We start from the raw sequence: 23618 nt of genomic DNA on the forward strand, positions 1-23618 counted from the left end.
GGAGAACGGACGAAGTCCGCACTTTAAGCCGAGTGCGGACAGTCCGCTTCTCATCCTCTCTGCATATATATATATAATGTATAATATGTAATCCTTTGCTTTCCATGGAACCGGAAGCTCAAAATGATACGAGAGTTTACTCTTCTGAAGCAATTTAAAACTTTAAGAACGGTACATTTTTATTAGAATATCATACCTCTGTGAGCTTCTCTATTTTTCAAGCCATGATAGAAAATTAGAAAGATCCATAATCAATATGAAGTTTAAACTCTTTATAGCAGTGGAAGCACAGTTATAGGATATCCGAGTGAGCCCTACTTTTGTTTATGAACTTTACTGAAAAGAAAAGGACATTACCTGCATTGCTTGAATAGATACCCCAATCAAGGAAAGTGGATAAGCCACAAGTTTGTATCCGATTTCCTCAAGCTCAAGCGGAGTGAGTATCGGTGTTTTCCCCCCTCCTTCAAGCATATTCGCCTGATAAAACATGAAGCTTTATCAAGCACTAGAATTTTTTTCATTTTTTTTTTCTAAGCACTAGAAGTTCAGGCTGATGACTCCCTGTTAGGCTGATTGACATACCTGAATTTATGCACATGTCACCTATGATAGTTTAAAGGGTTTATTGGGTTGGGTTTTATGAGTGTGTGGGTGTGTGGGTGGGTGCGCGTGTGTGCTTGTGTGCTGGGGTATCTGCGTCTGAGCAAGTGTGTGAGTAAAAAAAAAGGGATTCCTCTAGAAAGGGACTCCTAATCTGATATTACAAATGTCGGCAAATGGACATAATAAATCAGAACTAGTAGTGTCACCAATTTTTTAAAATCCTGTTTAGGTTACTAGAATCCACGTGCATAGAAGTAAAAAGTGGAAGGTATGCAAAGCCCTTGGGCAGGAAAATGTAGAATAGCGTTGTCAGGAACATGGGATATTTGTTGCTTTCTAACTTTTTGGTTTGTACTATGGAAAATGTGACGTACCATTTTTGGAACTAAGGGATATACTCCACAGAAAGCCTTCATTTCTTCTTTAGAGGCTAGTGCATCAATGAAAAGAACATCTGCTCCAGCATCAGCAAATGCCCTTGACCTCCAGAGTGATTCTTCCAAAGACACTGCTTGACGAGAATCAGTTCGTGCTACAATTACAATGTCCGATCCACTCTCTTTCCGAGCATCAACTGCTGCTTTTATCCTCATCACAGCTTCCTCCCTTGACACTACTTTCCTGCCTTGCGTATGACCGCAGGCTTTTGGAGACACCTAGATTACAGTTTTAGAAAGTCTCAAACAACAACAAGACAATGGTATTGAAAAGGGGGAAATGTTTTTAGCAATACTATTCATTTGCACTTCTATTCACTTATTTTGTAACTGTACAGAAATAGGGACATATTAACATTAAACTGTAGATTGACTTGTTGGATTGCTAATACCAACTCGGAAGAAGTAAGAAAGGTTAACATAAAATACATAAGAAAAAAAGAAGTGTTTGGATAAGACCAAACATTCGGCTACACAAAGGTACAGGACTACAGTTGAAATGATTTCAGGTCAAATTCAGGTCAAATTCTCATGCCACTCCTATATTCGGTCAAATTCAACTTTATTGGTTTTATTTGTTGAGAAGAAACACGAGAAACTGAACTATGTTCAATCTCGATGCTTGTCTCATATATGGTTTCCCATTCTTTGATGTACTCATATGTTTACAATCCTACCAGCAAAGAGCAAGCAAACTCCCACTCCAAAGAGACCCCAATACTAAAATCCACAAATTGAACACTAAAAATTAAAAACCTCGATTTCTTAATAAATGTTTAATAGCCCTAGATTTTATGACAACAATAGCCCATAGCTTTAGATTTACGTTACAGTCATAAAATAAAAGCATTTAGAAGTTAGAATGATATTGGAACAAGAGATAACACAGGATGGTTCAAATGTGCAATAGTAAAAATTCAATAATGACCTGATCTTCAAGCAGAATCCCAGCAAAGCCAGCTCGAATATATCCCTTGATAGTTCTCTTGACATTCATGGCATTCCCATAACCATTATCGCCATCCCCAATGACAGGAATCGACACAGATTGAGTAATTTGTTGCCCCTGATCCACCATTTCTCCATAGGATAGAAAACCTGTATCTGGCAGCCCTAATCTAGCAGCCGATATTGAAAATCCTAATGGAAGAACAAAAGGGCATTGTTAAACATGTTTCTCAGGTGTGAATGTGCAATACAGTTAGACAAGAAGAAAAACCAACCAAAAAAGATGATGAAATTTGATGGAAGTGCAAGGCAGCTGTACCTCAAGTGTAATTAGTCATTCAGATATAAGGTAGATATAAAACTTATTTCAATTATTACACCAGAAAACAAGCACATAAACAGCAAGCAAGTTTCGTGCGTCAAGTTACCATGTGTGTGTGTGTCTTATGTACATCTAACTAGTTAGACTCCACAAGAATATACAAGTTTATGGTCAAAGTTAACTACTCAAGTTCAAGCTGTACGGCTGTGAAAAATAGATAGGGTAAACCAAGACAGATGACCCCACTGAGTTTACGAAGGAACTTCTTCATTTCTGCAGAAGAGTTTCAAAAGCCCGAGATCATATCTTTGTTACTACAATTACTGCAAGGCGATCAGTCTACGCTGCTAAATTTAAGATTGAAGAACACAAGACTGGGAGGCTGCAATTCTAAGGTGAGATGGAAGGAAACTTGTTGCAGCTCACCTTTATTATGTTTTAGCAAAAAAGGAAATGCTAGAATATTGTATGCCAAGTACAGAACTCAAACGCACTTATGGAAAATTCAAAATTGAGAATGGATTCATATCCAAATTCCAAGGTTCAACTTTTCTGAGGAAACAGTAGATTGTGCGAAATTGGGTAGTTATAGTCTTACTGTTTTTGTGTTTTTTTTTTGTTCTTTTCTTTTATTAGTTTTTGTAGAAGCTGGGTGTTTGCTGTTGTACTCTGTCGTTGTTTAAGATCTTCAGAAGATCAGATATATAAATTTCATCATGAAACCGAAATAAACTACTTCAATCCATTGATCAAAACTGGTATACATCCCAGAAACAATCCATATTTCTCTCAGAAAATACATAACATATGATATAATCATGCCTAACTCTCTAGTCGTAATTCCACAGATTTCAGTGGATAAAACAATGCAATGTATGAATATAAACAGTCCAAACCCAAGTTTATATATCCAGTCCTACCTCAAAAACCTTAATCTTTCAAAACCCAGATCAAAACATGCAATAATTTCACTATAAACCAATACAGAAAACCCAAATCCTTAATTGAAAACAAAAGGAAGAAAAGCATGAAAGTGGGATATACCACTAGTGAAGCAATACTGGAAGCCAGCCCTTTCCACAAGCTTGGCACTGAGACCATCAAAGCAAGCAGGGCCTTGGTGCACCCCTGGCAACTCCAGAATCCGGCGCAGCGCTTTCGCCGGAGACTCCGGTGGAGCTGAGTCTCCTGAGTAAGCTGCGCTGATCCTTCTGGTAAGAATACGAGGAGACGCATTTGACTTGTGGGGAAGTGAAAGTGAACGTTGATGAAGATGTGAGCCAAATGTAAGATTTGAAGGTGAGCTGAGATTGAAAGAGCAGGAACTGTGGGGAAGAGAGGCACTGCACTCTCTGCTACCCACCTGAGGATGCAGCACACAACTCATTCTCTCTCTCTCTCTCTTTGATGTTTTGCTTTGTTTTCACTACTTCCCAAGTGAAATATTTTGTCTATATATTACTCGGCTACATTTCAAGTCCAAAGCCAGTTTGGTGTTTCTCTCCCTCTCCATTTGTCTCTTTCTCAGTTTTACTCTAAACAGAATCTAACCTCTCATCCCTCTACTCAAAGAAGAAAAAGAAATTTCTGTTATAATCCCATCACCCTTTAACTTCATCCAAAACACAAAAGATCAACATTTCAATCTCGGAAAGAACTCTACTGTTGATTTTGTTACAGAAATCAATTCTGTCTCTCGTAACAAAAAATAATAACTTGTCGGATGCATCGACAAAGCTTAATGAACAACAGATTGGTAGAATTACAATAAAAACTGTAGAACTTTGGAATGATTTGCACCTTTACAAAAATACCAAGTAACTTGACATAATATGTGCTAAACTGTTTGTTTCTTCTTCTAGACTAACACCTGACTTTTCCGCTGCTCCTGTCCAGCTACCTTTTCTGAAAATGGTTGGAAATCTTGTATGAAATGCATATCTACTAATTGATTACACCAATGATGTAGATAAAATTCAGCTGCTAAGTTCGACTCTAGACTCAGCAAGGATTGTGTAGTTCATCTGATTCATACTCAGAAAGCAAATCATTCTCCGAATCCTCTTTAAAGCTGGATCGGTAATCACTGATATTATCAACAATATTATGTTTCAATGGATCCACTTCGGATACATCTCCTGGACTCTTCTTGTATAGACCGTTGCTCCTATCCAGCAAACCTTTCCTCAACAGCATTGCAAATTTTTCTCTCAGTTCTGCAGTAGGGTGTTTCTGCAAGAGTTGTTGATGATCATAGGCTTCCCTCAGAATGACAGTTTGAGTGTCACACTTTTTTGAAATGTAGAAAATACCTGGATGACGCTCAAACACTTTAGTGAACTTCTGGGGTAGGGCCAAAGGTTTACGAAGGTTGCTCACATTCTTCCGTTCAGTTTTCTTTTGTATAGTGAGATGAAGAAGCTCATGGAAGACTCCGACAACCCTCTTCTCAGATTCATCTGTACGAGGATCTATATGGGAGGTGTCATAGTATGGAGAATTATAAGGGAGGCTTTGCCACTCTTTCAACCACTCCATGCATTTTCTTTTCAATCCAAAACCCCTAGTAAATCCAATTGGAAAAGCTAAACAGCCATTTCTCATATCTTCTTTCTCTTGTTGTATAGCAGAATTCTTTTGCAATTGGGAGACAGCGAGGTCATCATCCCAGGATAAGAGCTTCAAGCCAACACGGTCATCTGGTAAGCTGATAAAAGAGAATAGATCAGGGTGATGTGGAATTACTGAATGCTGGTAATCATATGGCAAACCTATGTCCCATTTCAGTTGGTCAATGGTTTGTAAAGGAAGCTTCCATCCCCTAGTGAGCATCAGCAGTTTCCGAAGCCTATTAAGGATATCAATCTGATTCTGCTGGACGAGATTGGACTCTTCTTGGTGGAGTTTTATGGCTTCAGGAGTTAAGCTGAAACATGGGACACGAGTGCCACCGCTATCGTGAACATGGGACTCTAGGAAAACAGAAGGGTATCTCCTAATGAAAGTAGACACCTTGAGCTCATAAGGAAGATTGAGTTGTCCACGATGACAAGAGAGATGGTATATGGGGAGGCAGCCATGAGACGAGGAGGAGATGATGGAAACAAGAACACAGGCAGCTTTGAGATCCCTCTCAGCAGTCACAACAGCATCCAATGCCCTATCTTTAACCCATTTCAATTTAACATTAACCAGATTACGCTTCTGCTTGTGATTAAATACTTGTGTTCCACGGAGGAAGCCAACCCCAACCTTACCAAATAGCATGTACGGGACCATGGTTCTGTCTTGGTAAATAGATGAACAGCATTCTTGCCTGTCGTTACATTCTGTGTTTTGCGCACCTGATGTGAAGAATTTCTACCTATGCAGTAGAACTGAGAAAAAAAATAAAATATCATTACTGGACTAAGAAAAACAACAATCAGCAGGATAGTTCATTGTCATTCCCATTATAAGAAAAACCACAAAGTTCTGGGACTGCCCCCAGAACTGTTGAGTATGATTTATATATTCTTTTTCTTTTCTTTTCTACAAAAGCATTTGTTTCTCACTATGCCACAATTATAAAGACTGAACAAGTATCTCACAAAGAAACAAAAGAACATGTTGAGAACAGCTTTCCAGAATATGCTTGATGTGAAGAAAGACAACAAATGATATTGCCTTAGAAGCAGAACCCGATGGGTCCTTAAATCAAGGGAGGATTCTAGTGGAGGTTTTCATATCATTTTCCTTTTTTCTTTCAAGCATAGTTTCAGGTCATCTTCCATTGATGACTTCCTCTCTCATATGAAATTGAAAACTTAACCGGGCTTGTGCAAGGCAATGGAAAGGTGAAATGACAATGATTGTTCAAGCAGCACCAACAGCGTCAGTCAAGTGTGGGCTTACATACTAGACCAGCCAGGGGTTAAAGGAGAAGCTTAAATTTGTGAAATTCCCCAACAAAATTGAAAAAGCTTGACAAGAAAGCATTACCTGTATACCCATTTCATCTCTCTTCAGCTTTCACTATCAAGATTCAAGAATAGTATCAGGGACGCCACACCTCACCTTTCGCGTCTGTTATGAGGATTGGAATAACCGGGGTATTTGATGTTCATACTTTTGTTGTTCTTCATCAGCATGGACTTTCAGTTACCTAAGGTCATCCCCTGATGCATCCTCTGATGTAGTGAATAGAGAATTTTTGGATCTTGCTAATTCATCGTGAAACGAAGAATTTCTTGTCAGATAATGACCACACCTCGTGACCAGATCCTTACATGTCTTCAGCCGTCGAACAAAATCCAACCGTCGACCTACACTTCCCGGATCTCTTCCCTGGTTTGGCACCCATCTGCTTGTGCAGAACCAGACGCGCCTATCTTCCTCCTCCTTAGAATTCCACAGTAATCACCGCTCTCTCGCCTCTGAAAAGCCGCCACTTAATTCCTCCACAAGCAAGATCTTCGTCGCCCATTGCAAAGCCAACCAAGCGCTCGCCTTACTAGACCGTCGTTTCCTCTCCACGCAGCCATAGACCAGATGCCACTGCCACCCTACTGCACGAGTATTTTATTTTTTTAACTTTTGTTTTTCTATTATACATTTTATTATTATTTTTTTCTTACATTTACACATATATATATATATATATATACACATAAAGTCTTTCTCATGTAAGGATGTCCTTATTTATTCTAACGGTGCAGATTTTTATTTTAGACTCACTTTTCTATCGAATTTTCACATCTCCACCGTGTAATATTTAGATACTAATGTATAGGGAGTCATTCTAATGAGGACATTTAAGTTGAGGATTTGGTGATGATTTTTCGGTTTATGATTTAAAAGACCTATTTTTCGATCACATCTTGGCATCTCATCCGTTCAATTTTTAGGTCTATATGTGTAGACCAACTCTACAAATTTTCAGCCAAATTAGTGATCGTTAAGTTAACAAACTAGATCAAATGAATGAATGAACCAAATATGTTAAACATGGACCGTTCAAGTTCATAATTGGTAAATCACACTTATGAATGTCTTAACGATTTTCAATATGGCTGAAAATTTACAAAAATGATTTACTCATAAATACCTATAAACTGAACGGTCAAGATGTGGATATAAGATAGAAAGGTGGGATAAGCCGAAAAGTCCTCACCAAGTCCTCAATTTAAGGCTCCCCTAATATATATATCATCTCTACAAAATTTCAGCCAATTTAGTTGTCATTAAGGCACTCAAAACTGTGTTTTCTGTTATAAACATGAACGGTTCAAGTTCAACATAATTATGTTCATTCATTAGTAATAATCAAATTGGCTGAAATTTTACAGAAATAATCTATACATTAATATCTAAAGACTAGACGGTGGAGATGTGAAAATTCGATTGAAAAGTTAGTCTAAAGTGGAAATCCGCATCATAAGAATAAATAAGAACCTCTTTAGCCAAGAAAGCCAGATATTTATATACATATATATATATATATTTTTTGAATAGTTCTACGTTTATATTTTTTGTTCTCTATATGTATACCTCATGATATTTTTAATTTATTTTTTTTTAAATCATTGATAGATCATATTTTTTGTAGAAAATAGTTTTTTAACTTGTATGGTGCAACATGTAGGATAACATAAATTTTTCTGTCACATGATCGATATTACCTATAGTTTTAGTTTTTATTGTATATAAGCGCTTTAAAGAGAATAAATATAATTTAAAAAAATTTATTGTCTTTAATAGTCATTAAGTACTAGAGAATTATCATACCATAAGAAATCACCCTCTAATGCCTCACGAATAAATTGGTCCATCTTCTTGTTCTTGACTCTCTGTGAATCACAATTGATTTGGAGGAGAATTCTGATGATTCGATGACCTTTGGATGTCAATCAGTCGTTCATCACATCATCTTCTATCGGTTAGTTATTAGTAAAAAAAATAAAATAAAAAAATAATCTTCTCTTCTCTTTTGATGTTTATAAACATGTCTTTATATGTCTTTTCATATTGAGTTGACAAAGTCAAACGAAAGTGAAAAATAATAAAGATACACACATAGCAAATTCAGAGGTGTGACTATAACCTCTCTCCATGAAATCATTTCAAACCCAATATTATAAATGTGAATTTATTTCTTTAGCCAAGAAACATTTTTCAAAATAATGTCCTTTAGAAACTTTTTTTTTCTAGGCTAGCTAAAATTTCGAACATCAGTCGAAATTTATTTTAAAGACATATCACTGAGGATGCATATTTACACAACAATCATATTAGAACATGTCATACAATGATGCAATCCTCAACATTTAAAAGTATTGCCAGTAGAGTAGCAGTTCGATGTCAACATAGAACGACATTGCTTTCAACTATGGAAGAGCCACTGTTCTGGTCATTGAAGCTATGGCGCTGAGAAACAGTCTCATTCAGGTGCGAGAGTTGGGAGTTACCAATGTGCAAGTTGAAGGGGACTCCAAATTAGTTATTGATGTAGCCAATGGTATTGTTGCTCCCTCCCGGAGATTGCTGAAGATTTCCAAGATATCAATGTCTTGAAATGCTCTTTTAACTCAATTAGTTTTACTCATGTTTTTCGTGAAGCTAATTTTGTTGCTAATGCTCTTGCAAACCTGGGTCATAGTATTAGCACAAATTATATGTGGGAAGGGAGTGTTCCCCCTGAAGCCGCTATGACTTTATCCTTTGACAATGTAAACGTTGGGTGCTCACGGGGCACTTCTCTTTAATGGATTGTTTTTACTATAAAAAATGAACATTTCGACATCAAAAAATTAAACTCTTCTCGTGTGGATCACAAGCAAAAAACTCGTAGAAGTACATGCTCAACTTCGGTTCTAGTCCTACAACAAGTAATATCCACAACCTATTAATTATCGTTTAACACCTAAAACAAGTATGGTCATCACTTGTTTGTTGTGATTAATGCATGGTCACCTAGCCCACCATCGCTCAACATCAGATTAATACAATGCAACATCACAAGTCTGTCTAACTTAGTGCCATCGCCGTTAGCTTGAATCTTCATTATATCTAATGTTCTATCGGCGTTAAGTGAGGACCACATATAATTTGTTTTTTTTTATTTTTAGATTTCTTTATTGAAGATATATATTTTATATATTATAATATTTATAAACAGTCTAGAGTCTAGTATAATCGGTGATTATGTTGCTAAATTGCATAACGGAGATATTTGTCAAAAAAAATCACTCAAAGGTTCAAGTACACCGTTCAACTCGAAAACAAAAAAGAGACGAAAACAAAAGAGAAGGTTTAAGCAAAAGAGGAAGATGTCAAAGGCATAAGCATATAGGTATAAACCATCCAACCCCGACAACTGCACATACTACTCACAGCCACCATTAACTGCTCTCTCATACGACACACACTCCGCCACTGATCTCTCTCTCTCTCTCTCTCTCTCTCTCTCTCTCTCATGGCAATTGCAGCTGCTTCTTCTCTTCCCTTGGGTAATATCATCATCACGCTCTTCCTATTTTCCAATTTGGGTTTCTTGTCTTCTTTTTCAATATATCTCGGATCATGCCTTTCCCCACCAATCGTGAATTCGTGATATACCCTTTTTCGATTTGCATGCCTTTGACCAAACCCATTTCGATTTTTCGCCTTCTGCTTACAAAGTGCTTAGCTTCAATGCTTGTGTTACTTTTCCTTTTTTCATTTTTTTGGGAAGTTATAGTTGTTGAAGAAATACCACATGCAGAAAATGAGTGATTACTGGGCTTGTTTATAGGAATATGCGATGATGACTAATTGCTTCGTTATCGTATTTCATTCTAAATGTACACAAACAAGAAAAAAGAAAATGTTATCTTTCAGATATTGATGAGACAAAATTTGTGTTTCTAAATGTTAGTTTAATGCTGTTGTCTGGTTGCTAACTTGATAGTAATGTCACGTCGGATGCTTAATGTAATAGTTAATTATTTTCACTAGAGATTTCTTGTTTGCATTAGCTTCTACATGAAACCTTTGATTTCATTGCTGGACACTTTTGAAACGTTCCTAATTGGTGTTTTCAGGTTCTTCACATTGCCATTCATGCCATACAGAAGGAGTTTGTTGTTCAACAAAACATGGGATCTCGAACAGTTGGATGAAACCTCATTTTGATGGTCGAAGATCTCCTGATCGTCTGGGTGTAAGGTAGAGCTTAGTTTATGATGATTTTTCTTATTTAAAGAGTCATAACTTTTCTTCAGAATATGTAGTATGTTTTGGTGTAGTTGATACCAAGTATAATATGCTCTTAATAGTGTAATATAACTGTTGTCTGAGAAATAGAGGATCGAAAAGAGTGCCTTCCTTCAGACGAGATTAAGTGTACTTGAGTTATACTTGCTTAGAAATTTTGGTGCGCATTCAGTACTTATTGTAGGAATGAACTTCATTCCTTAGTCCTAATATTCTACAAATTGACCCATCATTTGGGTATGGAGCTTTTAAGCTAGAAATGAAGTTTTAAGTGTAAATTGAAAATGGAGGAATTATGAGTAATTGAAGGAGTGAGCCTGTGATCGTATGGTCGTATTTTGGCAGGAAAATGTTCCACGCTTTCATTAAAATTTTCATCTGTATGTCATAGTTTTAAACCATTTTCATTAAAAGAGCCCCTCTAGTTGGTCGAACAAAAAATGATTTTCTATTGCAGTTTGAAGTGCAGGAATCCGTTAGTTGGACCAACACAATTCCATTGGCTGTCTATTGGACATGGTCTTTGCCTTTCCAAAGTTTTTGTTGCTGCAGATTTCTCAGATTCTGCTCCTGAATCTTCTAGCTATATGACTAACCAGGGTTATCATCCTCTTGAGGAAGTGAAAGCGTGCAAAACGGTCCGAGACACTAAACTCACCTCTGCTGAAATAGCAAGAACAACAGTCGAGGTCTCTGTTTCTAGAGAAAGGCTGTTCACTAGTTTTAAAGTTTGAGTTCCAAAATGCCAGTTAGTTGGCCAATTGATGATGATCTGTATTATATCTATTTGCGGGAAACAATAACTAGAGTCAACTGTCAATGTTCATTGTGTCATTACCATTCATGGTTAAACGTTTTCCTTCTGCCTTAGGCTAACGACAATGCTTTGCTGGTTTTCCCTGGGAAGATACACTCTGAACCGCATGAACAAATTTCTTGGGCTGAGTTTCAATATGTTATCGACGATTATGGAGGTCTGTGAATCCTCATCTTGATGTGTATAAATTTGTAGTTTCTGTCAACAGACTCTTGATTAAATTCAATCTTATTGTTCTTATTGCTTTTGTAGATTTATATTTTGAACTGTTTGATGATGCAAACATATTAGAAGATCCTACTGCAAGTAACCCTGTGGTGAGCATTTTCTTGCTTTGCTGTGTTTTTTCTCACATAAGATGGAAACCGTTTAGGTCTAATTCTTTTTAGATTTTGAGAAGCTCTTAACTACGGTATTACCCTCCACTCCGTGAGTGTGTTGGAAAAGGAAATAAGTGATTTAGTGAACTACTTTTTATGCCAGTTCTAGGTCTTATATTAGCAATCTGTTTGTGCTGAGTGCGTGTGCGCTAGTTTGAGACATTCAAATGCAATAGTTTTGCATTGTGTTTTTAGCTCATTAGGTTGTTTGAGAGATTCAAATACCATAGTTTTGCATGGATCCAAAGTAAATATTTAGATTGACTGCTATAGGTAAATAGCCTGAAGTCAATTTTTTATAAAGTTATCCTAGGATATATTCCTGGATTTTCCCTTTTTGGTATTGATGTGTTCTTAATTAAATGGACTTTACATAGTGGAGCAAAAAAGTTGCTTGTATAGTAGTTCAGTAAAATTCTATGTCAACATTTATATCAGCCTAGATAGTAGACTTATTCTGGTCCAGATTTTTAAATTAGTTTTCATTTTATATTTTCCAGTATCAGTAATTATGCTTTTGGATAAATTAACTTGTCTAATATGAGTGCACTGGCTTCAGAATGCTTTGTTTGGAATGGATATCCCTGCACACAACAATGGAAGAATAACTGGAGGATTCAGCATTCTAGATGACTACAACAGTGATGATATGCCTTTTGACGATGATTATTTAGAGGTTAGCAAAAATAATCATGGTTTTTGGAAGATGTATGACAATCTCCCTTTTATTTAGATTAAATGGAGGTGCCGACAGAAAAGTAGAATCTTCTGCTTAGTTTGTTTGATGAAGAGAATTTGGAGATGGGGGGAGAAAGTGCAACGGTAAAACAAATTCTGAATGTCAGTATGTTTCATCTGATTGGCCTTGGACCTCAAATTATTAGCAAGGAAATCACTTTTAACAATGAAAAAGTAAATTAAGATATATTGTAGGAAATTAATAACGGCAAACGCCTGTCTCTATGAATTTGATCAATATGGATTACTGGGCATTGTTAGACAGACTATAAATTATATTAGGACTAGTTGCATGAATTATGGGATAAATAAGGCTATTTGCCTGCCAAGTACTTGCTTCCCTGCTTACCATCTTGATAGACTTGGTCTTGGTCGCCCTAGAGGCGCTTCGTTGTAATTTTTCTTTCTTTTCTCAAAAAAAGGACGGCAAGACTTTGTTTGTTTGTTTGTTTTTTTTTTTTTTTTGTAGAAGACAAGACTTTGTTTTTTGCATGATATCTTGTTAAGAATAATATTTTATTTCTTAAATCTGTTGCTTAAATTTTCTAAATTCCAAAATTATAAGTTACAGTTCATTCTCACACCTCTTTTGTTGATGTAGGTTGTGGAACCTGAAGCTTTTGATGTTCTAGACTGGGAGATACCTGATGCTTCTACCGTGATTCATCCCATTTACTTTGCAAAGTGCTTGACAAAGGTAGGTGATTACCTCATGTTTTGATCAGTAGATGTATGATGATTGAAATTGTTAATCATGAGCTTGTAGTTCCAGATATTCTACAAGAGTTAAATTATATTGCATACTGTTCATCATTGCGTACTTGAGCCATTGTTGGACTCCATTTTCCGCTGTTGCGTGGACCATGTGGTGATGCCGCTCGCACCAATGGCATTCTGCTCTAAAGTTACTTTCTCAATGAGCCATTTATGTTTTTGCAGTCAATAATGTGTTAATCTGATTAGTGGTACTATCTTAAGCCAAGTAGTAATTTTTTTTATTTGCTTAAAATCCCATATGCTGTGGCTCATGAAAAAAAATTAATAATAATAATAATTATTATTATTATAAGTATAATTATAATTGTAGTAATAATTATTATAATAGTCAATGTAAATGAATTAATATTAGGCTTGCTTCCTTGTATATGGTGAGCAACATACTTTAGCAACATACTTTTAGAAGCTGAGAAAAGTTATATCTATCTGGAACTGAACATAAACACTGGTGTTTCAAAACATATCCCATAGATTAGATAAGGTCTTAACTCTTATGAAAAAACTGATATGATATAGGAGTAAAAATAATTTTAATATTTGGGCCTTTTTGACATTGCTTTCACACATATTATAGATGATTTATCTTTGTGCATGTTTTGTTACAGGCCATCAATATCAGACATGACAGGAAAATGGATCACCCATCAAATGGTGTTTCTATTTTAGGATGTCTCATACCTGCTTTTGCTGATGAAGAATTTTATGTAAGAAGACTATTTCATCATGAGGATAGTGACTATGACTCGGATGAGAAAGGTAATTTTCCTTTAATACTGGAATGCTTATTTAATATAATTGATATACCAGGTGCGTTGAGTCAGATGAGCTTTTCCAATAGGTGGGTTGGGTGAACAATTTGGTTGTTTCTGACTTTCTGTTGCCAAATTATTCTCCAACTGTCAACTGTACATGAATCCCACAATTTGGTCATTAATTTCTGCATTACTATTTGAGCATCATCGTCAATCTTTCTGCTGATGAAATGTAAACAGGAGAAAATCTTATTCTGGCCTGGTTATTCTTACAATTGACATTGGCTGTTTCACATTAACCAAAATTAAATTTTTGTGTAGATGGTAAAGGAGTGAGCATTAGTTCCAAAAGTGACCGAAGCAAGACTCGCTCAACGCTCTACCGGTTGGAGATAATGAGAATAGAGCTTTTTTCAGTATATGGTGTTCAGGCATGTGTGAACGTTTTACTGCCATCTATTCTACTTTTATCCCTTTTGCTAATTATCCTATAAGTGTTTAAAGATCAAGTTCTGCTAAAGACATCATTTCGTCATTTTTAACTAATGTCCAAAAAGATGTTGCCTGTGGTTTGTGCTGGCTAATTGGACAAAACTATGCAACTTTTCTGTACAAATTTGATCAAGGATAGTTTAAATTCTTCTTAAATAATTTTTTGTTTTATGACCTTTGCAGTCCGCAATTAGCCTGCAAGATTTTCAAGATGCGGAACCTGATTTTCTTATAAACTCTATCTCGGATATCGTAGAACGCTTCAACGAAAGAGGTATTAGATGCGATGTTGCTCTTAAAGCTTTATGCAAAAGAAAAGGACTTCAAGTTGAGGTAACTAATTGATTTATGATTCGTATATAAGCTGGATTTAAGCAGTGTATATATTTACCATTAATGTGTGATAGATTACATAATATTTACCATTAGTTGGAAACCTTAATGCTGACATACCAGAGGATTCCTCTTCACATGCCTTCAGTCAAGAGAAATTTAGTCTATATGCCCTACTTCTGACAATGTCTGATATTATGAATTATCTACAATGGGTCATAGAAAACATATAGAAAGGTAGAAGGGCTTTAGGTGTATTATGGGACTCGTTTGCTGCTATTCGAGGGCTGTTGTGGGGGGCAGGCCTCTAGTATTTCCTGATTGCCTTTCTTTTTGTATTTTTCTGGGTTTCTATTTGGTTTTCTTTCGTTTCAAAACAAAACAAAAAAGAGGAGAAAAAGATGAAAGAACAAGATGAAAAACAAGAAAGAACCAAAACAAGAACATGTACAGGAAAGGGAAGAGAAGAGTCTCAATCAGCCAAGCTTTCCAACACTATACCTAAAATATCTTGAGTGATTGAAGTTTGTAACTGAAACAGTCATTTTGCTCCTGCATTCATATTGCTAATATTCATAATGGAGGCTGCTTGATATTTACTAGCTTCTAGGAAGAATCTGTGCTCTGATTGACAATCGCATGTGTTAAATTTCAAATCAATTGTTTTTCCATATATGTACATTTATATCTTACTTGTATTTGTACAAACTCTTAAAAATTTTAATTAGTTGCCTGCTAGTTGCTACATTCAGATTTAAATAACTGAATTGAGGTGGTCGGCCAATAACTCTCTTGTAGGGAGCTCACTTGATTGGGGTTGACAGTCTAGGAATGGATGTTAGAGTTTTCTCTGGGTCAGAAGTACAAACTCATCGTTTTCCCTTCAGAGTCCGGGTATGCAGTAAGCAGTTAATGGTATCTAATATAAGTACATACTGTACATGCCTGTAGATGGAGTAATACATTAGGCTTAGTAGTTACATTTCATTTTTTCTTTAATTGATCCGATGGTATCATGCTGCCTTATCCTCACTATGAATGCGATTTTTGTATTTGACTACTGATTTAGCTTTCCCCTTGTGGGCGTTCGTTCAAGTTTTTTCTTAAAATCTTGAATGTTACCAAAACTTGGTATTCAATACAAGTTTACAACAAAGAAGGTTCAATTTATTTTACTGTTCTCCCTGGGGAAATTAAACTCATTTCTCATCTCACTTTGGGTCACAACAGTTTTCCGTTAGTTATTATAGGCATATATATATATACTCACAATAGAAAGAGCGCTCATTGATTTTATCATTCATATACTCTTTTTTTTTTCTGTTCTTTTTTCTGGCTGAAGAACAAGATTTCTGTAAAAATATTTGTCAGAGACCGCTTAAAAGCCTTTTACCCTTTCACGGATATTTTTAGAACTCTGAGGTGACTAATATGATCCCCAGTTCCCCATGAAAGGGAGGTCGGAATGGCATCTTTGGCATTGCAAATGGTATCTTTCATGTTGTTATTATCCACTGTTGTAGTCCTCATATAGTCATGTTACTCACTGAACATACAGTGTATTATACAAATTCTTAACTCCAGGTTGATGGTTGATCTAAAAGAAAAGAGAAAAAGCACTATCGCACCTAGCTGCACATATCACTAAAGGGTTTCTCTGCATGTATATGCAGGCTAAGTCTGAACTTGTAGCTGAAAAACAGATTGAGCAACTTCTTTTCCCACGCTCTCGCCGTAAAAAGTTGAGAAGTCAAGGAAATAATTTTCAAGGTGTAGAGTCTTACTAATTCTATCATTGTGATTTACTCTTGAATGAAAGGTACTTATTTGTTCTCCTTGTATTTCACTCCCTATTTTACTCTTGGCATCTGTCTTTGCCTTGAATTTAACGTCTCTTGACAATAAAATCGTATTTCTCGTAGAAAATGTTTGGTCATAGGAAAAGGAAGATGATAAATAACCTGTAGGTCCTTTGACCCGGAAGATATGATGATCTGCTTAAATCTGCACCAAAATGAAGGCAAAGCTGGAAAATGGGGACATGTGGATGGCAGATTGTCCGGATACTTTTTGGGAGAGATCACAGAATAAAACGCTACAATGTAAACAAGAATAATCTTGTCCTCTGCTGTATTTAATCTTTCATTATTTTTCATCAGACACGTGGTGCATTTTCATTGAGAGAAGAGGCAATCTTGCTTGTCATTTGCACAATTTATATTTCAAGCAAAAAAATTTATTTGCAGTTTTAACTAAACATATAATATTTACTTGCAAGTGAATCTATGTTACTAACTAGATGTCTAGTAATATGCCTCGATCCTGGATGATATTTTAGACCCAGATTGATCAAAGTCTGGCTGACAATTACAAAATGCTATTAAGTCGAGGATAATTGTCATTGGATCCTAATTTCAGATACTAGTGTCTTAATTTCTTCCTGATACGAATTAGGAAGTATTTTACTCAACTGAGGTATAAGGAGACAGCAGGCCATAGCCAACAGAACTCATACTTCCCCATAGAACAATGAGATGAAATTGGTAGTGAAGCACTGAAGCCTCAACTATCAATGGATATCCAAATAATCGTAAAGGAACCACCGGTTAACTAATACTATTTTTAAGAACAATCATATTTAGGGAATCGTTCAAATGGTGCAGACAGATACATGGCCAATATGGCAGGTTAATTATCAGCTACTGAAGCTTCAGCCAACAAGTACATAATGATACATAGAAAGAGTTGATGTTGTTTCGCACGAGGAAGAGGGAAGCTTCAATAGAGAACCAGTTCCAAATCAAATGTAGTTTGTAGGATGAAGTAAATGCACCAATATTAACACAAGGGTCCTCAAGTCAGAAAAAAGTAAAAAGAAGAAACCAGATTACTATCCTGAAGAATCGTACAAAAATATATGATTCCAGAAGACAAGGGCAGTTTTTCCCACATAGCCATGTTTACAAAGATATTAAAGCACAAATACAATGGTACTGTCACTGCTGTGATGAACCTGTTGGTGCAGGCACAGACCCAGACCCAGGTGGTGTGGATTCGGAAGGTCCAGAATTTGATTGTGCGGGTACAGACGTTGTAGAACCTGAGGGTGCAGTAGCCGGTGTTGCAGAATGCTGGTAATGTTGATTTATTGGCATGGACGATGGTGGTGGCACTGCAGCATGATATTGCGGAGGGTATTGCTGATAAGGTGGTGGAGGCATATAACCACTATATGGTTGAGGATAAAACTGCTGATGATATTGACCATGTGCAGGAGCCATACTCTGAAAAGCATAATGCTGCCTCTCAGAACCAGAACTGTTCTCACCTGACCCTCTGGGACCACTTGGAGCTCCATCTTGCGATCGAACAACTGCGCCCATCCTTTGAGGATCCATGGATGGATAATATGTTCTCTCCTGCGAAGGAGGAGGTGGCATATTGTAGTAGTGCTGCATTGGCGGTGCAGATTGATCTTGTAACTGACCCTGCTGTTGGGATATGACTGCTCTAGGCAACAAGCCACTATGAGCTGCGGCCTGTTGCCTAGCCTCAGCTGTGCCCTCCAAGTCCTGTTTTGGTGCTTGCGGCCTGCCCCACATTAACTTTAACCTCAGACCCTTCACTACCAGCCTATTGGAGAGTTCTTCTGCAGCCTTTTCCGCAGCTTCTCGTGTTGTGTATGTTACAAAAGCACAAGCTCGTTGGACCACCATCCTAACGGACTCTATTTCTCCATGAGCATAAAACTGATCCCTCAAATCCTGCTCAGAGACTCTTGCATCAACCCCGCCGACATACAGGGTCCGAATGCTTTCATCATCCGGCGGTTCCAGGGAGGGCATCTCTCCAGCTTTGTTAAGCAGCTTCATTGCCACAGGATCATTGACTCTGCAAAGATGAACACCATATTATATTACAGATCATAAATTTCATCTAGAGTCACCTACCACATCTGAATGATAGACATGTCCAACTCCGAAACAAAAAAGCAACTATCTACCAAACTAACAATTGCGAATTGAATTTCATCAAGCGGGAACAAGGTTCATCTAGGGAGAACAACACCAGAAACTAAACATGGCCACACGAAAACACAAGCTTCAAGTAAATAATAATAATAGTACAATCAAGACTAGGAGCAGAAGAAGAATAGAATGAAAAGAAGTATGACATACCCATAGTAACGATCTTTGATATTTTGCTGTGACAACTCTCCGGTAACAGGCATCTCGTGGCGGTAAGGGCACTCGGCACCTCGGGTACACTCGCCCCGAATATAGAAACTGCACACATGCGCCCTGTTCCTCTTGTAATACGGCGTCGTCCTCTGCAGCTTGAGAATCGTGTCATTCGGCCGCGCCTTCCCGTACGACGATTCGTAATCAATGCCAGCCCTAGCCTGCAAATTCAAAATAATCAAACAAACCGCAACGGAATCGAAAAAAGCTAAAAGCTAGGGTACCTTGCGGTCATGTTCTTCGGCGAAGAACTCGCGATTGACGTCGCTCTTGGGAATGGCGTCGTCGGAGGCGATGGCGAGGGCGGTGTCGCGGACCTGGACGGGGAGCCCGTAGTCGAGATCGAGGAGGCAGACTTGGCACACGTTCTTCAACTTGCTGCAGGTCTGGCAAATCTCCGACTTCTTGAAACGAGCGTCGCGGCCGGGGCGCCACCGGAAGACGGTGAAGGGGCGCGTGCAGATCTTGCATTCTTTGTCGTAGTCGGCTTTGGTCATCCTGACATAGGGGTTGTCGCCCAGGCATGACTCGCAGATGATAGGAAAGTCCGATCGCTCCCAACCGTCCGCCTCCACGTTCCTTAGCAACCGATGCGCCATCCTAATCTTTCTTTGGCTGCTTGTCTAGTCTCTCTCTCGCCTACTATATATGCGACTTTCTTTCTCAACTTGTATCTCTATTATTCTACAGAGAACGCGCTCGTCCACGCGCCTATCTCACTCTCTCCGATGGCCCTCACTGTCCCCTCACCGCCATCACCACAACTCTCTCCTCTTTCTCTCCGACCTTCAGCCTCCAATTCCCTCCAATTTACACTCGGGGCCGCCCCTCCCCGCGCTCTCCTCCGCTGTTCCCGCCCAAACCGCGCCAGCCTCTCCTCCGCCGTCGACTCTCCGCCGCATACTTCCGGGAGTCAACCCGAGAAGAAGCTCATCCTCCAAGTCAAGGACCTCACCGCCGTGATTGCCGAATCCAAGCAGCAGATTCTCAAGGGCGTCAACCTCACCGTCTACGAAGGTGAGGTTCACGCCGTCATGGGCAAGAACGGCTCCGGCAAAAGCACTTTCGCCAAGGTCTCCTGTTTTATATATCTCTGTGATTAATTTTTCGATGCGAAAATTGAAGAGTTAACATTGTTAAATGTTCAGGTTCTGGTGGGGCATCCGGACTACGAGGTCACCGGAGGTAGTGTGGTGTTTAAAGGGCAGGACTTGCTGGAGATGGAAGCCGACGAGAGGTCTTTGGCCGGACTTTTTATGAGCTTTCAGTCGCCGGTTGAAATCCCAGGTGTGAGCAATATCAATTTTCTTCGCATGGCATACAATGCCAAGAGAGCGAAGCTTGGACTGCCTGAGCTTGGAGTGTTTGAGGTAGACGATCCTTTGTTTTAGCAGTGTCTTGTTGCTTTGATTCGTTGGGTGGTTTATTGATATGTTTATGTTATTTTGCAGTTTTATGCTTATTTGTATCCCAAACTTGAACTTGTCAACATGAAGACGGATTTTCTTGATAGGAATGTCAATGAGGGCTTTAGCGGTGGTGAAAAGAAGCGCAACGAGATTTTACAACTGGCGGTATGTTCTTGTTCTATTGTGTGTGTGCTACGTAACGATGCAGTTAGAAAATTCATAGAGCAATGCAGTAGTGTGTGAATATGTGTGTCCAAGTGGCTTCTAGTTTTCAATAGCTTGAAAACCCAATGAGGCCTGTTTTCTTATTTCCTGGTATATGTTGAAAGATTGCTGAGTGGCTGAAACTGTATACAGACAGACAACCATGTTGTTTGTTAGTTTTCTTCAACAAAGATGCTCATGGTTCCAACAAAGTTTTGCTTTTCTATTAACTGTTAATATTCTCTTCCCCCTTGTCTCTTTCTTTGATCTTTTTGAGAAAATAAATTCTTAGGTATTTGATTGAGCAGTTTCATGATTGCATATGCTTATGCTTAATGCAGGTTTTGGGGGCAGAACTGGCTTTATTGGATGAGATTGATTCTGGCTTGGATGTTGATGCATTCCAAGATGTAGCAAAGGCAGTGAATGGGCTTTTGACTCCAACAAATTCTGTGTTGCTGATTACTCATTATATACGACTTCTACAACTTATAAAGCCAACACGCATCCACATTATGGTAAGTCTAGCTGCCCTTCCAGTGGAAATTTGTTAATGGATATCAGTTTGAGTTACAAGCTGTTACTTTCTGTTTAAAACCAGGGGATAAGTTGTTCTTCCAATTAGGTGAGAACTTTAGGGTTGTATGGGCACGCGATTTTGACATATGGTTGGCTTTCTAAAAAACCTACATAAATAGGGCTTGATATGTTATTGTTGAAGGGCATCATCTGTCCTAATTCTCTAGCAGCTTAAAATGTACTTACATTCTGTTTCCATATTTATCTAACTATTTAAATGATTTATTTTATAGGAGAATGGGAAGATTGTGAAGACAGGTGACATCTCTTTAGCAGAGGCACTAGAGAAGGATGGATACGAAGCAATTGCTTAAGGTTGGAAAAACCAGCTACTTGGGCATGGTTCATTATGTGTGAACAACTTTAAATATTACATGTTAAACATATCTCCTTAGTTGAACACTGTGAATCTGTAAGGATGTGAATCTGTGAGGAAGGATATAGTTGCTAAGAATCCAATAGGCAAGGTCTTATGACTACAGAGAGGGCAACCATAGCAATCCCATTTAGTACTTTAAGTTTCCATCTTTACTAGGTTTTTTGTTTTTCGTCTATCTTAGAAGTAGTACTTAAGGTTATCTATGGCTAATAAATAGACAGTAGGGACAGAGGAATTGTATTTTCCTCATTTTCCATGGTATATAAGATTTGAGTAGCTTTTCTACTACAAAAAGAAAATCATTGGATCAAGAGCTTGTTGTCAATGCTTTAACCTGTTTTGCAAGCAAGCAACTTGGCTCCAATAAAACAATGCACTTTGAATGTCTTATTTCTATTGCCCTATTTCAAGAATGAGAAAATTGATCCGTAGCTCCACCTCGTCTTCAATATGGTAGCTTGAGTCCTGTTCTTTGCATATATATTGAGTCTGCAGTTTAGGCATTTCAGTTGTCGAACTTAGAACTGTGGTTGCACCTTTAAATCTCAGTCATGTAAAATCATTTTTGATCCATCCCATCTCTGCTATTTTCTTATGAAGTATCATTTCAAAGGATTCCATTTTGATTTAAAGTCCAAAAGGCATGATTCATCTTTTGTCACCTTTCCACTCAATTACCCTTCCCTTAACACCTCGCACCTCATAGTTAAGGACAGTAGTGTCAGTCACCATCTTGCGAACTGCTTAATCCTCTATTCTGATTATTGTTGCCCGCTTTGAACTATTATAGAGAAGCATCATTAAAATGATTAAAATCTATGTGATATATCCGATATATCCCCCAATCTCTGTTTTTTGAAAGACCGATATATCTAGAGAGGTAAATATCTTATCTTCTACCGTATCTCCGATATTTCTTTGATATTGTCAAATATCTCCGATATTTACGATATTTACGATATATCTTCAATATATTAAAGAAATATCTGTAAAAAAAAATTCACATAAAGAAAAATCACGTTCAACAAATATTTGAGAGATGAGTAATTTCCTCGAGTATATCTGAATGAATATGGACAATCTTCTACAGTGGGAGAACTGAACAATTTTTCATCTGAACAAAATTACGATCATGATCATGATCATGATAATGACTTTAGAAGTACTAGGTATGGAGAGCAAGAGGATACCATGTATGGGAGGAGGACTAGAGGTGCAAATGATGATCAAGATGTTGCTTCAGTTGCGTTAAGTTTTGAGTCTATCAGTTTAGGTAGTGGGACTGAAACCTCAAATGAATTCCAAGAAGGCAACAATCAATATGGCTATAATCAATGCGCATAAGTCAGTGATCAATCATGCAGTTGGATTTATCTTTACTATCTACTTATAGGGGAAATAGTTGGCTGCTCTAAAGAGATATATGATTATCATATTCAACACTACAATTTGTATTATATGAGTCGTGTCTTGGTCTGATTATTGTATTTTTGTGGATCAGCGTGCATCTTATCAACAACCTAGATTCTCATTCTAGATGTAGATAAAATTGATGTTTGTAATATTTATATGTAAATCTAATAATTTAAATGTTTCAGAAAAAAAATTCTTCCCAAAATCCCAATATTTTTCCCAGATATCCCGGATATATCCGATATCTCTTTTTTTCAAAATATCGATAGATATATCGATACCGATATTTTAATCCTTGCTCACAATATGTTAGCTATAATACCATTTATGTTTGAACTCCCTCACAACAAACATAGCTCAATCCACTTAATACCTCTTATTTAGTACAATACCATTTAGTCCCTTGTAGCAAACATGCACAGATACCTAGTTTTTTCCTTAATTTGGTATACATAAAATTGATAAATTATTGGTGCAAACAGCCCGAGTGAAGATAAAGATCTACATTTTTTTTCCTTTATCTTGAATAGTAGAGAAACAGATGCAACTACAGTGTACA

The 23618-nt window shown here is 37.5% G+C and overlaps 5 protein-coding genes across 6 annotated transcripts in view; 2 read left to right on the top strand and 3 right to left on the bottom strand.

Moving 5' to 3' along the window:
- LOC101291618 (2,3-dimethylmalate lyase-like) overlaps positions 1-3730 on the bottom strand; it is a 5927-nt gene extending 2197 nt beyond the window's left edge. The window contains exons 1-4 of the mRNA XM_004296666.1: positions 3358-3730; positions 1972-2183; positions 981-1262; positions 358-480 (exon numbers count right to left, since the gene is read on the bottom strand). Coding sequence (XP_004296714.1) covers positions 358-480; positions 981-1262; positions 1972-2183; positions 3358-3700 — 960 coding nt within the window. The 5' untranslated portion in view covers positions 3701-3730. The remainder of the gene's footprint in view (positions 1-357; positions 481-980; positions 1263-1971; positions 2184-3357) is intronic.
- Positions 3731-3991: 261 nt separating this feature from the next.
- LOC101291913 lies at positions 3992-6836 on the bottom strand. 2 transcript variants are annotated; one of them, XM_004296668.1, is made up of 3 exons: positions 6295-6836; positions 4626-5690; positions 3992-4529 (listed from the first exon to the last, which is right to left on the bottom strand). In XM_004296668.1, the coding sequence occupies exons 2-3, from the start codon at positions 5590-5592 to the stop codon at positions 4315-4317; spliced, it is 1182 nt and encodes a 393-aa protein (XP_004296716.1). In that variant the 5' UTR covers positions 5593-5690; positions 6295-6836; the 3' UTR covers positions 3992-4314. The 2 variants fall into 2 exon arrangements, with proteins under 2 accessions (XP_004296716.1, XP_004296715.1); XM_004296667.1 differs by having other exon boundaries at positions 3992-5690.
- Positions 6837-9661: 2825 nt separating this feature from the next.
- Positions 9662-17084, top strand: LOC101292398 (uncharacterized protein At3g49140-like). Its single transcript, XM_004296669.1, has 13 exons — positions 9662-9800; positions 10374-10497; positions 11003-11234; positions 11417-11519; positions 11615-11679; positions 12302-12418; positions 13082-13177; positions 13863-14013; positions 14331-14440; positions 14685-14834; positions 15633-15728; positions 16508-16653; positions 16757-17084. The coding sequence occupies exons 1-12, from the start codon at positions 9767-9769 to the stop codon at positions 16619-16621; spliced, it is 1392 nt and encodes a 463-aa protein (XP_004296717.1). The 5' UTR covers positions 9662-9766; the 3' UTR covers positions 16622-16653; positions 16757-17084.
- A 503-nt stretch (positions 17085-17587) lies between these two features.
- On the bottom strand, positions 17588-19690 carry LOC101292690 (zinc finger CCCH domain-containing protein 40-like). The gene is made up of 3 exons (XM_004296670.1): positions 19300-19690; positions 19013-19236; positions 17588-18725 (listed from the first exon to the last, which is right to left on the bottom strand). The coding sequence occupies exons 1-3, from the start codon at positions 19672-19674 to the stop codon at positions 17831-17833; spliced, it is 1494 nt and encodes a 497-aa protein (XP_004296718.1). The 5' UTR covers positions 19675-19690; the 3' UTR covers positions 17588-17830.
- Positions 19691-19775: 85 nt separating this feature from the next.
- LOC101292987 (ABC transporter I family member 6, chloroplastic-like) lies at positions 19776-21945 on the top strand. Its single transcript, XM_004296671.1, has 5 exons — positions 19776-20148; positions 20224-20445; positions 20527-20649; positions 21030-21206; positions 21501-21945. Exons 1-5 carry the CDS (start codon positions 19804-19806, stop codon positions 21579-21581), a joined length of 948 nt encoding a protein of 315 aa, XP_004296719.1. The 5' UTR covers positions 19776-19803; the 3' UTR covers positions 21582-21945.
- The last annotated feature ends 1673 nt before the right edge of the window (positions 21946-23618 follow it).

This window comes from Fragaria vesca, linkage group LG4 (genome assembly GCF_000184155.1).
Source record: "Fragaria vesca subsp. vesca linkage group LG4, FraVesHawaii_1.0, whole genome shotgun sequence".
Taxonomy (NCBI): Eukaryota; Viridiplantae; Streptophyta; class Magnoliopsida; order Rosales; family Rosaceae; genus Fragaria; species Fragaria vesca.